Here is a 15,352-nt window from a genome sequence, read left to right on the forward strand (position 1 = left end):
ACCACAATCCTCTGCCATCTGATTAGCATGGTGGCGAGTTACCATGCTCTCCTCTCTCTTTCTGTTACCAGCTGTAGGACAGAAGGGGCATTTTCTTCATACCCAAAGGTAGATTTGGGGGCCCATCCCCTATAGGACACTAACCAATTTTCCCACAGGAAAGGGGTGCAACTATGGAGAAATTATGAAGACCAAGTGCAAAATTCTTGCCTTAAATATGTACGTGTAGCTCTCAGTAAAGTCAGTGCGAGCCACGTGTGTATCTGAAGGGAGGATTTGGCCAAAAGCAGGTACTCCAGAATTCTTCTGTCCCTAAGCAAATCTAGGATGGCTTTGGCTGGTTTGCCATTCTGGAGAGGTTGTTACTTTAAATAGCTCCAATTAATGGTACAATCACAGCATCTGAACCCAAAAAGGAATGAACTTTGAAATGGCAAAAACTAAATGAGTTTCTTCCTGCAAAGTCTTGAGAAGAGGATGGAAAAGCCAAAGGGAGCCAAAAACCTTCCTTCAGCTGCACATATGAACGAGCAAAGCCTCAGACAGCTAATTCCAGAATGTCAGAGGCTAATATGAATTGATGTCAACTAAAGCAAGCCCTTTCGTCAGACACTCCAGCAGTGCCAGAAACAGAAGCACAAGATTTCACTAAACCTTTAATCTGTTCTAAAAGGATAGATACAAGTCTAGTCAAGTACGCCTCATGCATAGTAATTTAGCCTCAGATGTTGACAACGGCAAACCTCACAGGCAACATAATCTATGCTCAGTTTATTAAGTGCTTCAGGTGTTGCCTCGCACACCAGGTATGTGGGGCTAAATGCACCTCTAGTGCTCCCTGGTGTAACCAGTACGTCACCAACTGCACGAAAAAGTGTTGCCACATTCTGACAGCCCAGAGGCTGCAGCACATTCCATCAATGGAAGAGTAATTATAGACAAAGTTCCTGACCTGTCCCTACTTCCCAAAAGACACATCCTCCTCCCTAGGGATAGCAGCCCCTAGAGGTTTATGGGGAAATCCTGGAAATTAGATCACTCCTATATAATGTCCATCTGGGAGAGGTTAGCTAGTTTCCTAAGGATTAACACTCCCTTCTATTGTATTTATACAGTGCTATAGATGAACCTGGAGCTCTCTATTTTTAACGACATACTTCAAATCAGAATATACTAAAGATGAAACAAGCAAATTCTAAGCCAGAATGGATTACAACAAGAAAACCAGAAACAATACCTAATAAGTACTAAATAATAAAACAACAGACAAGTTTTAAGCAAAGGAGTATTTTAAAGGCTACTGTCCCACCAGGCTCAAGATACTCCTAGCAATATCCATCTTTCCTTTCCACATAAATCTGGCATTCTGACAAGGGATGGGAAAAAAACTTAAACTAAGTTTGCACATAAATAATTCAACTTGTCTTTTGGCTTCTGTCTCCTGCCCCAGCAATAGCTCTCCAAAGAGATCAAGAAAGATCTATATGTCAAGCCTTGTTTTCAAGCACAAGAAATACTATTTTGAGATAAATAATAACACTTTACAATTATGTTTCATCTTCCACCCAAGGAACTCAAAACACTTTGCAAATGAATTAATAATCTTCACAAAAACCATGTCAGGTAGGAAAGTGTTATCTCCACTTTGTAGACAGGAAAACTGAAGCACAGGGAGGTTAAAGGGGCATTGACTTGAAAAATCACACTTCCGTGTGAAAATGATGTGATTACTTTTGTAATAAGTAATCCGCAACATTACTGAAACTGAAAGAGATTAGATGTTTTTTAAAAAACTTCCCTCTATTTTTTCCTGTTTATTTATGTTGTGCTTTTGACAGCACTTTGTTTATAGTCAGTTTCACTGTTTCCTTGATGATGCAGGCCCCTTCCCTAGAGTCGTGGAAGTGTGTTGGCCAGGAAAAGCATTGTGGAGCCAAAACTGACAGAAACAAGCAGGTGCACTCACAGAGAGAAAAAAGAAGGGGGAAGAGAGGGTTGTGCCTGAAAGCATTTGGTGCGTCTCTTTGGCCTGTCCAGGAGACCCTTCTAAACACAGAGGAGCAAAAGGGGGAAAAACATGTTTAAAACAGGATTTAAAAAAAAACAAATGTCACAACGTTCTATTTAAATCATTCTTTATAGTACAGAGACATCTCCACCCCCAACCCACTGTAGCAGCAACCAAGAAGGTCCGTGATAGGAAGGGAGACCAGTAAGAAAGGTGGTCTAGGTGAACAGGGCCTACAGACAGGACCCTGCTAGGACTCCCCACCACTGGTGGAAGGACCACTTAGCTTCTCAGCTGGATGCTGCTCCTGGATAACAGCCCATCCCCATTATTTGGCTAATGTACATGGCAGAGGGGCATTGCTGCACACTGGCCAAACCAGACAGTCCCTACATAAAAGAATAAATGGACACAAATCGGACATCAGGGATGGTAAATACAAAAGCCAGCAGGAGAACACTTCAATCTCCCTGGACATTCTATAACAGATTTAAAAGCAGCTATCCTTGAACAAAAAAACCTTCAGAAAGACTTCAAAGAGAAACAGCAGAACTAAAATTCATTTGCAAATTTAACACCATTAATTTGGACTTGAATAGGGACTAGGAGTGGCTGGCTCATTACAAAAGCAGCTTTGCCTCTTCTAGAATTGATGACACCTTATCAATTATTGGGAGTGGACTACATCTACTCTGATTGAATTGGCCCTGTCAACACTGGTTCTCCACTTGTGAGGTAACTTCCCTCTCTTCATGTGTCAGTATAATGCCTGCATCTGTAATTTTCACTCCATGCATCTGAAGAAGTGAGGTTTTTTACCCATGAAAGCTTATGCCCAAATAAATCTGTTAGTCTTTAAGGTGCCACCAGACTTCTTGTTGTTTTTGTGGATACAGACTAACACAGCTACCCCCTGATAGTTTTTGAATGCTCTGAAAGCAATACTGTGGATTGAAGGCCAGAAAGAAATGAAAGTATTTAAAGGGGGGGGGGGGCAAGGAGGAGGGTGAAAGAGATAGCAAGTCAAAATTTTAAAACATATGTAGAAAGGTGAATGACAATTTATTGTAATCAAACACAGCACACAATAAATAGTGCACAACTGTTTTATTCTTTTTAATTTCAGGAGGGTGTGGCAACATGCATATTTTTCACATGGGCTAGGATGTGTTGGGATTAGGTACATTTTTCAAGTCCTAACCGTACTGTCTTTTACCACCAAAACATTTTATATATATATATTTTATAGACAGACAGACAGGAGAGAAAGAGAGAGAGATTCTAAGACTAAGACACTGAGAATCTCAGATACTTTTCAAAGAGATGTAAGTGGAGAAAAGTATATGAAACTCTCAGACCTACCAAACTTTACGGTGCCTTTTTAAAGTTAAATAGAATTATATAGATTAGAGATATCAAGGACCTATTAAGCATTTTCTAGTCCATTCTCTCCTGCCTGTGTGGCATTGTTCCCCACAGCATATTCTCTTGTGCTTTGTCCAACATAATCACTTCTCTGTAGGACATACTACAGAACTTGAAATAATTGCTCAATTAAATTTCATTATTTAAAATAAATTTAAAAACAACTGAAATTTAATTTACACTAGTTATTAAGTTACAGGTAATTACACAGGACCATCTGCACAAAAATTAGTTGCAATTTAAAGCGCGAAATATACCATATGCAAAATGTTCACATTTTACAGTAAGTAGAAAAGAGTACTCCAGAATACACCATGTGGGCCAAAGGCAGTACAGTGATTTTCCCTCTCTGTGCCTCTGTTTCCCCTCCCACCATACGTCTGTCTTGTCTATTTTAGACAGTAAACTCTTCAGGGCAGGGATGTGCCTTGCTACATACAGATAACGAGCCTAGCACAGGGGGGCTATGATCTTGCATGGGCCTTTAGGTGCTACTGTAATACAAATAATAATGGAATAAAGCTCACATAAATGGACTGATGTGTCTTGGGGTGGGGGAGAAACATGATGCAAAATGGAATTCTCTGTGCCAACTACTCTCATGACAAGACAAGGGGACCAGTACTGAATGCACGAGGAGGGAGTGTGGAGTCACCTTCAAGGGTTCTCCAACGCCTGACCCCCCTGCCCCCATGCAGCAGAAAGTGCTTGAATATGGTTCTATTTGGGCACCCAGGAGAGTGGGCAAAACTTTCTCATAGGAACCTCAGGTCAGCTTCTCTGCTGCTTCTTGGGAGAGAAAGGGGAGAACAGCCTCAAAGACTCAGTGGCACCTCATAGAAAAATCATGAAAGGCAACCTATTAAGAAGAGACATTTCTACTTATAATTTAGTGTAGCTGACATTTCTCTTTCATTGGTCTTTTGGTTATTGGAGGCATGTACATGAAATCAGAACCTCCGTTCATCTGCTGTCACTGCTTATTCCGCACTTGAAGTTGTCATGCTCCACGGCATCAATCAGTGGCATAGTAACCAATTACACTATCACAAAGAAAAGTCTATAGGCCAAAATTTCTGCTGGTGTAACTCCCCTGAAGTCAATTAAGCCCCAAGAGTTAGGCATGAAGGAAGCAGCCAAAGCAGACTGACACTTCAAAACAAAGATTCTGATTTAATGCTGCTATCCCTAGGAAGAAAAAAAGAACACGGAACAAGAAATAAGAAAAATATAATATACAGCATAAGCAGATTTGTTCTCCACTGAGGCCTTGGCAGCATTTTAACATTAGGGGAAAAAGAAACAGTTAAGCCCTTGTCGCACTGATTTAAAAGACACGGGGAGATGATGGAGCGAATTGCAATTCCCAAAGCAATAGCACTTCGGAATCATTTGGCTATATTTGCATTATAGTGAAATCATGTTAACAGTAATCTTAAAAATTGGGATTGAAATTTAAGTCTGTTTAAATCTTTTTCAGAAACGAGTCCAGGATTGAGACCCCTATGGGGAACATTTATTACAGAGATAACTGAAACAAGCAACAGTGGATACTATACTGTATATGCTGTTGCTCTAGTGGGTGAGGGAGGAGCAGGTGATCTTATTCCAAAAGGCAATCAATATTTTGGCTATGGCAGATGCTGACATATCTAGAATGCGATCACGTGAACTAAAGTTGTGCTGATGCTGAAATCACATGTGTGCTTATTGATGAGCACTTGAAAATAGTACTTTAACATGCAAGTGAAGGTAACAATTGCACTAGTTCAGGGATGAGCAACCTTTGGCACACAGCCCACCAGGATAAGCACCCTGGTGGGCCTGGACGGTTTGTTTACCTGCAGCGTCCGCAGGTTTGGCCAATCGCGGCTCCCACTGACTGCGGTTTGCCGCTCCAGGCCAATGGGGGCGGCAGGAAGCAGCATGGGCCAAAGGATGTGCTGGCCGCTGCTTCCCGACGCCCCCATTGGCCTTGAGCGGCGAACCACAGCCAGTGGGAGCCGCGATCGGCCAGACCTGCAGAATATAAGGTTATATTACAGTAGGGCTATATTACAGACCACCTGACCAGGATGGTGTTAGTGACTCTGAAATGCTCAGGGAGATTAGAGAGACTATTAAAATAAAAAACTCAATAATAATAATGGGGGATTTCAACTATCCCCATATTGACATGGTACATATCATCTCAGGAAGGAATGCTGAGATAAAGTTTCTTGACACCTTAAATGACTGCTTCTTGGAGAAGATAGTCATGGAATCCACAAGAGGAAAGACAATTCTTTATTTAGTCCTAAGTGGAGGACAGGATCAGGTCCAAGAGGTGAATATAGCTGGACCACTTGGTAACAGTGACCATAATATAATTAAACATCCCCGTGGCACTGAAAACTCCACAGCAGCCCAACACAGCAGCATTTAATTTCAGAAAGGGGAACTACACAAAAATGAGGAGGTTAGTGAAACAGAAATTAAAAGGTACAGCGCCAAAAGCAAAATCCCTGCAAGCGGCATGGAAACTTTTTAAAGACACCACAATAGAGGCTCAACTTCAACGTATACCCCAATTTAAAAAACATAGTAAGAGAATCAAAAAAGAGCCACCGTGTTTAAACAACAAAGTAAAAGTATCAGAGGGGTAGCCGTGTTAGTCTGGATCTGTAAAAGCAGCAAAGAATCCTGTGGCACCTTATAGACTAACAGACGTTTTGGAGCATGAGCTTTCGTGGGTGAATACCCACTTCTTCAGATGCATGTGGTGGAAATATCCAGGGGCAGGTATATATATGCTAGCAAGCAAGCTAGAGATAACGAGGTCAGTTCAATCAGGGAGGATGAGGCCCTGTTCTAGTAGTTGAGGTGTGAAAACCAAGAGAGGAGAAACTGGTTCTGTAGTTGGCAAGCCATTCACAGTCTTTGTTCAATCCTGAGCTGATAGTGTCAAATTTGCAGACGAACTGAAGCAAAAAAACTTCAGGACCAGACTTCAAAGAGAAACTGCTGAGCTTCAGTTCATCTGCAAATTTGACACCATCAGCTCAGGATTGAACAAAGACTGTGAATGGCTTGCCAACTACAGAACCAGTTTCTCCTCTCTTGGTTTTCACACCTCAACTACTAGAACAGGGCCTCATCCTCCCTGATTGAACTGACCTCGTTATCTCTAGCTTGCTTGCTAGCATATATATACCTGCCCCTGGATATTTCCACCACATGCATCTGACGAAGTGGGTATTCACCCACGAAAGCTCATGCTCCAAAATGTCTGTTAGTCTATAAGGTGCCACAGGATTCTTTGCTGCTTTAACAAAGTAAAAGAAGCACTGAGAGGCAAAAAGGCATCCTTTAAAAAGTGGAAGATAAATCCCAATGAGGAAAATAGAAAAGAGCATAAGCTCTGGCAAATGAAGTGTAAAAATATAATTAGAAAGACCAAAAAAAGAATTTGAAGAACAGCTAGCCAAAGACTCCAAAAGTAACAGCAAAACATTTTTTAAATAAATCAAAAGCAGAAAGCCTGCTAAACAACCAGTGGGGCCACTGGACAATCAAGATGTTAAAGGAGCACTCAAAGACAATAAGCCCATTGTGGAGAAACTAAATGAATTCTTTGTATCGGTCTTCACCGTTGAGGATGTCAGGGAGATTCCCAAACCTGAGCCATTCTTTTGGAGTGACAGATCTGAGGAACTGTCCCAAATTAAGGTGTTATTAGGAGAGGTTTTAGAACAAATTGATAAACTAAACGGTAATAAGTCTCCAGGACCAGATGGTATTCACCCAAGAGTTCTGAAGGAACTCAATATGAAACTGCAGGACTACTGTCATCTGTAACCTATCATTTAAATCAACTTCTGTACCAAATGACTGGAGGATAGCAAATGTGACACCAATTTTTAAAAAGGGCTCTAGAGGTGACCCTGGCAACTACAAGCAAGTAAGCCTCGCTTCAGTACCTGGCAAATTGGTTGAAATTATCATAAAGAACAAAATTGTCAGACACACAGATGAACATAATTTGTTGGGAAATAGTCAACATGGTTTTTGTAAAGGGAAATCATGCTTCACCAATCTACTAGAATTCTTTGAGGGGGTCAACAAGCATGTGGACAAAGGAGATCCAGTGGATATAGTGTATTTAGATTTTCAAAAAGCCTTTGACAAGGTCCCTTACCAAAGACTCTTAAGCAAAATAAGTAGTCATGGGATAAGAGGGAAGGCCCTCTCATGGATTGGTAACTGGTTAAAAGATAGGAAACAAAGGGTAGGAATAAATGGTCCGTTTTCAGAACGGAGAGAGGTAAACAGTGGTGTCCCCCAGGGATTTGTACAGAGCCCAGTCCTAGTTAACATATTCATAAACAATCTGGAAAAAGGGGTAAATTTGCATTTAATATAAAACTACTCAAGACAGTTAAGTCCCAGGCAGACTGCGAAGAGCTACAAAAGGATCTCACAAAACTGGGTGACTGGGCAACAAAATGCCTGATGAAATGTAATGGTGATTAATGCAAAGTAACACACTGGAAAGCATAATCCTAACTATACATATAAAATGATGGGGTCTAAATTAGCTGTTACCACTCAGGAAAGAGATTTTGGAATCTTCCACTCAACGTGCAGCAGCAGTCAAAAAAGCAAAGAGAATGTTGGGAATCATCAAGAAAGAGATAGGTAATAAGACAGAGGCAATATGATATTTTCTATATAAATCCATGGCATGCCCACACCTTAAATATTGCATGCAGATGTGGTCGCCCCATCTCAAAAAAGATATATTGGAATTGGAAAAAGGTCAGAAAAGGGCAACAAAAATGATTAGAGGTATGGAATGGCTTCCGTATGAGGAGAGATTAATAAGACTGGGACTTTTCAGCTTGGAAAAGAGGTGACTAAGGGGGGATATGATAGAGGTCTACAAAATCATGAGTAGTATAGAGAAAGTAAATAAGGAAGTGTTATTTACTCCTTCTTATAATACAAGAACAAGAGGCCACCAAATGAAATTCATAGGTAGCAGGTTTAAAACAAACACAAGAAAGTATTTTTTTCACGCAACGCACTGTCAACCTCTAGAACTCCTTGTCAGAAGGTGTTGTGAAGGCCAATACTATAACAGAGTTAAAAAGGGAGCTAGATAGATTCATGGAGGATAGGTCCATCAATTGCTATTAGCCAGAATGGGCAGGAATGGTGCCCCTAGCCTCTGTTTGCCAGAAGCTGGGATTGGGTGACAGGGCATGGATCACTTGATGATACCCTGTCTGTTCATTCCTTTTGGGGCACCTGCCATTGGCCACTGTCAGAGGACAGGATACTGGGCTTGATGGACTTTGGTCTGACCCAGTATGGCCGTTCTTATGTTCTTATATGGCTGCATATATTTGTTGACTAATAACTAGAAATAAAGGGTCAAACCTAGCTACTTTACTATCAGGCAAGGGGTTTGGGGATTTCCTCCAGTGCTCCCTACTCCCATTCTCCATCCATTGTATTGTAGTTTAAATAAAATATCAAAATAATTGAAACCAGAGTGATTACATTGCGTTATTTTGACAAATAAAATATGCAGAATTTTAAAATATTGTGTGCAGAATTTTTAATTGTTTGGTGCAGAATTCCCCCAGGAGTACAATTCCTATGACCAAGCTACTGCAGCTTCTCTCTGGATAACCATGCCACTGTAAGAACCTCTCAGGGAAATTACAGTCTTATCATTGCCCAGTAGGTTGTTCACAAAACCTTTTTGTTTAAAGGTTCCAAAGCAAGCAGCTCTATCTATAACCACCCTCCTCAAGTTTTACAGATGTTTGCCCAACTTCACTACTGTGCACGTGCCACATCAAAAGGTATTAGCAAAAATACTGACAAAGATTCATTGTTATTGTACTTCTTTAAGGCCAGGTAATAATTACCAGTGTTTTCCATAGAGCCAGTTTCCTCCCCAGGTGAGCAAGCAGACCCCAACCGTGGTTTTCTTCCAGTGAGTCTTGAAGGTTTTAAACATTCTGACCACCCTGGCCATGTCTATCTTCACGGGGCAATGCAGGAAGAGGACGGAAGATGAGAACTTGCAAGTCTCGGTGTGATGAGCTAATAATGAGATTAATTCAATGAGAGCAGAGACAACCGTGATATTATTGCTTCTAAAACCCCTGCTTCTTTTCCCTTCAAGGAAACTAGTCACTGACCAAGAGCTGTAAAACACCTATTGATAGAGGGACAGATCTGTCTGCACAGTTAGCCTGCACAAGAAAAACGCTTTTCACAAAAGGAAAACTATTGTAAAGTCACCTAACCATCTCTAACTGGTGAGGAAATCCTCTCCTCCTTTAGTGGGTCAGTAAAAATGCTCTCGGTTTCTGCATACCATATACCTAGGGCCCTGTCAAATTCAGCCAGGAAAAACAGGTCACGGACCTTGAAATATGGCCTACCCCCATGAAAACTGGTCTTTTGTGTGCTTTTACCCTATACCATACAGATTTCACGGGGGAGACCAGTGTTTCTCAAATAGGGGGTCCAGACCTAAAAGGCAATTGCAGGGAGGTCACAAGGTTATTTTAAGGGGGTATTGCCACCCTTACTTGTGCACTGCCTTCAGAGCTGGGCAGTTGGAGAGCAGTGACTATTGACCAGGTGCCGAGCTCTGAAAGCAGCACCCTGCCAGCAGCAGTGCAGAAGTAAGAGTGGCAATATATACCATATCATGCCACCCTTACTTCTGCATTGCTGCCTTCAGAGTTGGGCAGCTAGAGAGTGGCGGCTGCTGATTGAGGGCCCAGCTCAGCATGCACAAGTCCAGAATTAAGGGTGGAAATACCATACCATGCCATTTTTACTTCTGCGCTGCTGCTGGCAGCGGTCCTGCCTTCAGAGCTGGGCTCCCAGTCAGCAACTGCTCTCCAGCTGCCCAGCTCCGAAGGCAGCTGCCACCACCTGCAGCAGCGCAGGAGTAAGGGTAGCAGTACCGTGAACCCAGGGTTGTGAGTTCAATCCTTGAGGGGACCATTCGGGGATTGGTCCTGCTTTGAGCAAGGGGTTGGACTAGATGATCTCCTGAGGTCCCTTCCAACCCTAATAATCTATGATTCTACGACACATACCCCCCCCACACCCCCTCCTCTTTGGATCAGGACCCCTACAACTAACAACACTGTGAAATTTCAGTTTAAATAACTGAAATCATGAAATTTATGATTTTTCAAATCCCATGGCCATGAAACTGACCAAAATGGAGGTGAATTTGGTAGGGCCCTACATATACCCACTCAGTGCCTATACACCACACACTGTTTTCACCATGGAGGGCTCCATCGAGTGCGAAAAAGAACAAATGAGAGAGACTCTCTGTGCTGCAACTAACTGAACAGCCCAATGCCCTGTGCAGCCTGCAAGACCCAACCCTTGCGCCCTGCAGCCTCTGCGCCCCCCTGCTTGCCCGGCCCCTGCAGCCTCTGCGCCCCGCCTGCTGCAGCCTCTATGCCGCCTGCGCCCCGCTCACCCCGCAGCCTCTGCCTGGCGGGGGCTTCGGACGCTCAGCCGGGATCGGGCCGGCGCAGGTCCCTGCAGCCCCCGCCCCGCGCCGCAGCCTCCTTCCTGCCGCCGCCCGAGCACGTTCCCCGGCCGGTCCCCGCTGGAAACAGCTCCCGCGGCGCTGGGTTCCGACCCGCGCGGGGCCGCGGGAAGGATCAGCGGGGAGGGGAGCTGGGCTGAGTCCGTCGCTAGGCCACCTGGCCTGTAGTAAGAGGCGCCCTTTGGGGAGGTGGGGCTCATTTGGGGGGGGTGGGTCTGGGTGGTTGGGGCGCAGTGGGGAGGGTGTCTGGGGGGGGCTCCTGGGGGTGATATAGATGCAGGGGAGGTGGAGCTTCTCAGGGTGAGGGTTTGATGGGCCTGCGTAAGTGGAGCCCCAGCTGCTGCCAAGGGGCTCCGCATGCGAGGGAGGGCTAGCTCAGTCGTTTGAGCATTGGCCTGCTAAACCCAGAGTTGTGAGTGCAATCCTTGAGGGGATCATTTAGGGATCTGGGGATTGGTCCTGCTTTGAATAGGGGGTTGGACTAGATGAGGTCCCTTCCAACCCTAATAATCTATGATTCTATGCTGGGCCCTTGCTTCCCCATCCCATGCCCCTTCCATACCACTCTGACCAGCCCAACCCTGCTGCAGTCCTCAGGGGCAGGGGTGGAGAAGGGACAGGGGCAGGAGCAGCTTTCCTTTCCAGGTGAGTCAGCCAGGGGATTGGGCTAGCCAGGGCCCCTTCTAATTGTGGGCCCAGTGCCATGGCACCACTGGCACCATTGTAAACCTCGTACTACTACAGTGTGATGCTGTGGCTAGAAGGACTATTTGCAGTCCTGGGGTGCATAAACATGAATCTTGAGTAGGAGTAGAGAGCTTATTTTACCTCTGTATTTGGCACTGGTGCAACCACTGCTGGAATACTATGTCCAGTTCTGGTGCCCACAATTCAAGAATGATGCTGATAAATTGAAAAGGGTTCAGAGAAGAACCATGAAATGATTAAAAGATTAGAAAACATGCCTTATAGTGATAAACTCAAAGAGCTCAGTCTATTTAGCTTAACAAAGAGAAGGCTAAGGGGTGATTTGATTACAATCTATAAATATCTACACAGGGAACAAATATGTAATAATGGGCTCTTCAGTATAGCAGAGAAAGGTGTAACATGATCCAGTGGGTGGACATTGAAGCAAGACAAATTCAGACGAAATAAGGCATACATTTTTAAAAACGAGAGTAATTAACCATTGGAACAATTTACCAAGGATCGTGGTGGATTCTCCATCACTGACAATTTTTAAATCAGGACTGATTCTAAAAGCTGTGATCTTGAAATTATTTTGTGGACATTCTCTGGCCTGTGTTATACAGGAGGTCAGACTAGATGATCACAGTGGTCCCTCCTGGCCTTTATGAATAAAGGGTTTTTTCAGGGGTTACTGTGTGAACTGAGCCCTGAACTGGGAGTCAGGAAACCTGTGTTCTATACTCAGCTCCACTGCCGACTCACTGTGTGACCCTGGGCAAGTTACTTTGCTATTCTGTGCTTACTTAGTTGTTATGTATATGTCTTGTTATGTATATGTTCCCCAGTATGTACAAATCTCATCCACTTGCTAAAATCCTCTTCCAGAGCAAAGTAACCCTTACCCAGCTTTCACTCACCCCAGTCTCCTTCACTAACCATCCTCCAACCCACTGTCTGACCCTCACTCTCACACCCCATCCTACCTTTCCACCCAGCTGCCCTCTGTACTCTCTCCATATGACATTCCTGGGCAAGTACCCTCCACACTTGCTCCTGAGAATCAGTCCTATGCCTCAGTACAAGTCGTCTTCTTCTGATAACAGGGACTTCCAGGGCTACGCGGTCCTCTTTCTCTGCCCTGTCCAGTCAAACAGCCCTCACGAACAAATAGCTGGCAGCGTCTCTCATACATAAGAGAGGAGTGCAGAGGCTTTAAAGGCACCAGCTGGCACACACTTGCTCCTGCTACAGCAGATGTAGCTGCTGCTGGTACAATTTCTAGGAGTAACTGTTTTTTCCACAGGCCACATCCTGGGAGCCTTATGCCTCTTGGGAGAAAGGAGTCGTTCCCTCCGCTGTTTTTCCAGCTCCCAGGTACAATATAACTTTCATTCCTCTTATGCGTTGGGGACAACGCACGTGATGGTGCAGTCATAGTGCTTTGGCTATTCAAGAAGCCTGTCATGGAGGTGATGTAGGAGAGAATCCAGGGGGCATTCTGTCCTTAGCATTTTCGTGTACAGAAAACAGACCAAAACCAATGGGTTCTTTTCCCTGCTGTGAGATATCTAATGTTTCATTTTATGCTCTGAAACAAATTGTCTTTGGAATAAAAGGTCTGTTTTGGTTTGATTAACTGCCGTTGAACATTTTAGGTACATCCTGATACAACAAACATCTTTTACTGCTAAATATTCCAGCTATTTCTCTATACAAATGCATCTGTTGTGTTGTTAAACGTTCTGAATATGTCCACTCATAGATTCAGCAATTCCAAGGCCAGAGGGGATCACTGTCTGACCTCCTGTATAGCGCAGGCCATGGCATTTCCCCCAAAAAATTCCTAGAGCAGATCTTTTAGAAAAACATCCAAACTTGATTTAAATATGGTCAGTGATGAAGAATCCACCATGACCCTTGGTAAATTGTTCCAATGGTAATTACTCCCACTGTTAAAAAAATATGCCTTATTTACAGTCTGAATTTGTCTATCTTCAGCTTCTAGCCATGGGATCACGGTATACCTTTGTCTGCTAGCTAGACTGAAGATCCTATTTTTAAATATTTATTCCGTGTACAGATATTTACAGACTGTAATCAAATCATCCCATAACCTTTATGAATCTAAATATATTGAGCTCTTTGAGTCTATCACTATAGGACATGTTTTCAAATCCTTTTTTCATTCTCATGGCTCTTCTCTGAACCCCTTCCAAGGTATCAACATCATTCTTGAATGGTGGGCACCAGAACTGGACACAGTATGCCAGCAGTGGTCACAGCACTGCCAAATACAGGATAAAATAACCTCTCGACTTCTACTCAGGATTCCACTGTTTATGCATCCAAGGATTGCATTAGCCCTTTTGGCCACAGTGTCACACTGCTGGCTCATGTTCAGCTGATTATCCACTGAAACCCCAAAATCCTTTTTCAGAGTCACTGCTTAGAGGGTCATACTTGGTGTGCTGCTGAATGTTCCAGTTATATCCAGGTAGAATAGGTGACTGAATGTCCTACTTTTTGTAGGATTGTCCTAATTTTTGCCTATCTTAAGGCAGTGTGGCCAATTGTCCTCCTTTTTTAACACTCCCATTCTCCCTATTTTGTGAAAGTACAATATGTAGTTATAACTTTTTAAAATGCAGAGACACTATATGATGTGTCAGAAGTAACTGGTAAATACTTATAATTTTATTTCCTAAACAAATCTCTTCAAACATATCAAGTCCACATGTGCTTATTGAAGACTTCTGCCATGGCAAGTGTAAACTTTTAAAATAAAGCTATTTTTTAAGTATGTAAACACACACTCAAAACAGTCTGGAAAATGGTTAATGTTTGAAGCATTTTCTATGCTTGGGGGGGTCTCTGAAGTGGCCAAATGGAAATATATCAAAGTTCGTACACAGATAAACATCTCTGGGCTGAATGTAAGCATGAGAAATTTAGCTCAAAGAATAATTGTCTATCAAGACCAATGCTGAGCCCTGGCACCTCTAGGCTTGGCAGTTCATAGCCCAGCACCTTTGGGATTGCTGCATCAGTTATGAATGTAAAAAAATTGCTTGAGCCCTGGTACCTCTTTCATTACAAATTAAGCACTGATCAACACCTTAAAATAGGGTTTGGAATAACACTGGGGAAAAGGTTTTAGAATAAAATTGCAAAAGGGCCTTTCCATAAGGTTAGTGGGACACTACAATAGCAAAATCGGTCTTTGTATCTACTTAAAGTTAGCATTCAGCTAGATGCTTTCTCTTGAATGTAATCACATAGAAAGCAAGATCCTCAGATGGTGTAAATCAGTGGATTTCAATGATACTGTGCAGACTTAGGCCTGGTCTACACTGGGGGTAGGGGGAAATCAATCTAAGATAGGCAACTTCAACTACGAGAATAGCATAGCTGAAGTTAATGTATCTTAGATCGACTTACCTCCCGTCCTCCTGGGACAGGATCGACGGCTGTGGCTCCCCGGTCGACTCCGCTTCCGCCTCTCGCCCTGGTGGAGTTCCGGAGTCGACAGGGAATATGTTCGGGGATCGATTTATCGTGTCTAGATGAGACACGATAAATCGATCCCTACTTGCCGATCCGGAAGGTAGTGTGGATGTACCCTTATAGTAGCTAAGAATCTGTCTTAG

General features: G+C 43.3%; 1 protein-coding gene across 1 annotated transcript in view; it reads right to left on the reverse strand.

Moving 5' to 3' along the window:
* Positions 1-11,035, reverse strand: part of AGK (acylglycerol kinase) — a 55,381-nt gene extending 44,346 nt beyond the window's left edge. The window contains exons 1-2 of the mRNA XM_030543953.1: positions 10,941-11,035; positions 9,352-9,529 (exon numbers count right to left, since the gene is read on the reverse strand). Of these exons, the coding sequence (XP_030399813.1) occupies positions 9,352-9,461 (110 nt within the window). The 5' untranslated portion in view covers positions 9,462-9,529; positions 10,941-11,035. The remainder of the gene's footprint in view (positions 1-9,351; positions 9,530-10,940) is intronic.
* Positions 11,036-15,352: the final 4,317 nt, after the last annotated feature.

This window comes from Gopherus evgoodei, chromosome 1, assembly GCF_007399415.2.
Source record: "Gopherus evgoodei ecotype Sinaloan lineage chromosome 1, rGopEvg1_v1.p, whole genome shotgun sequence".
NCBI classification, from domain to species: Eukaryota; Metazoa; Chordata; order Testudines; family Testudinidae; genus Gopherus; species Gopherus evgoodei.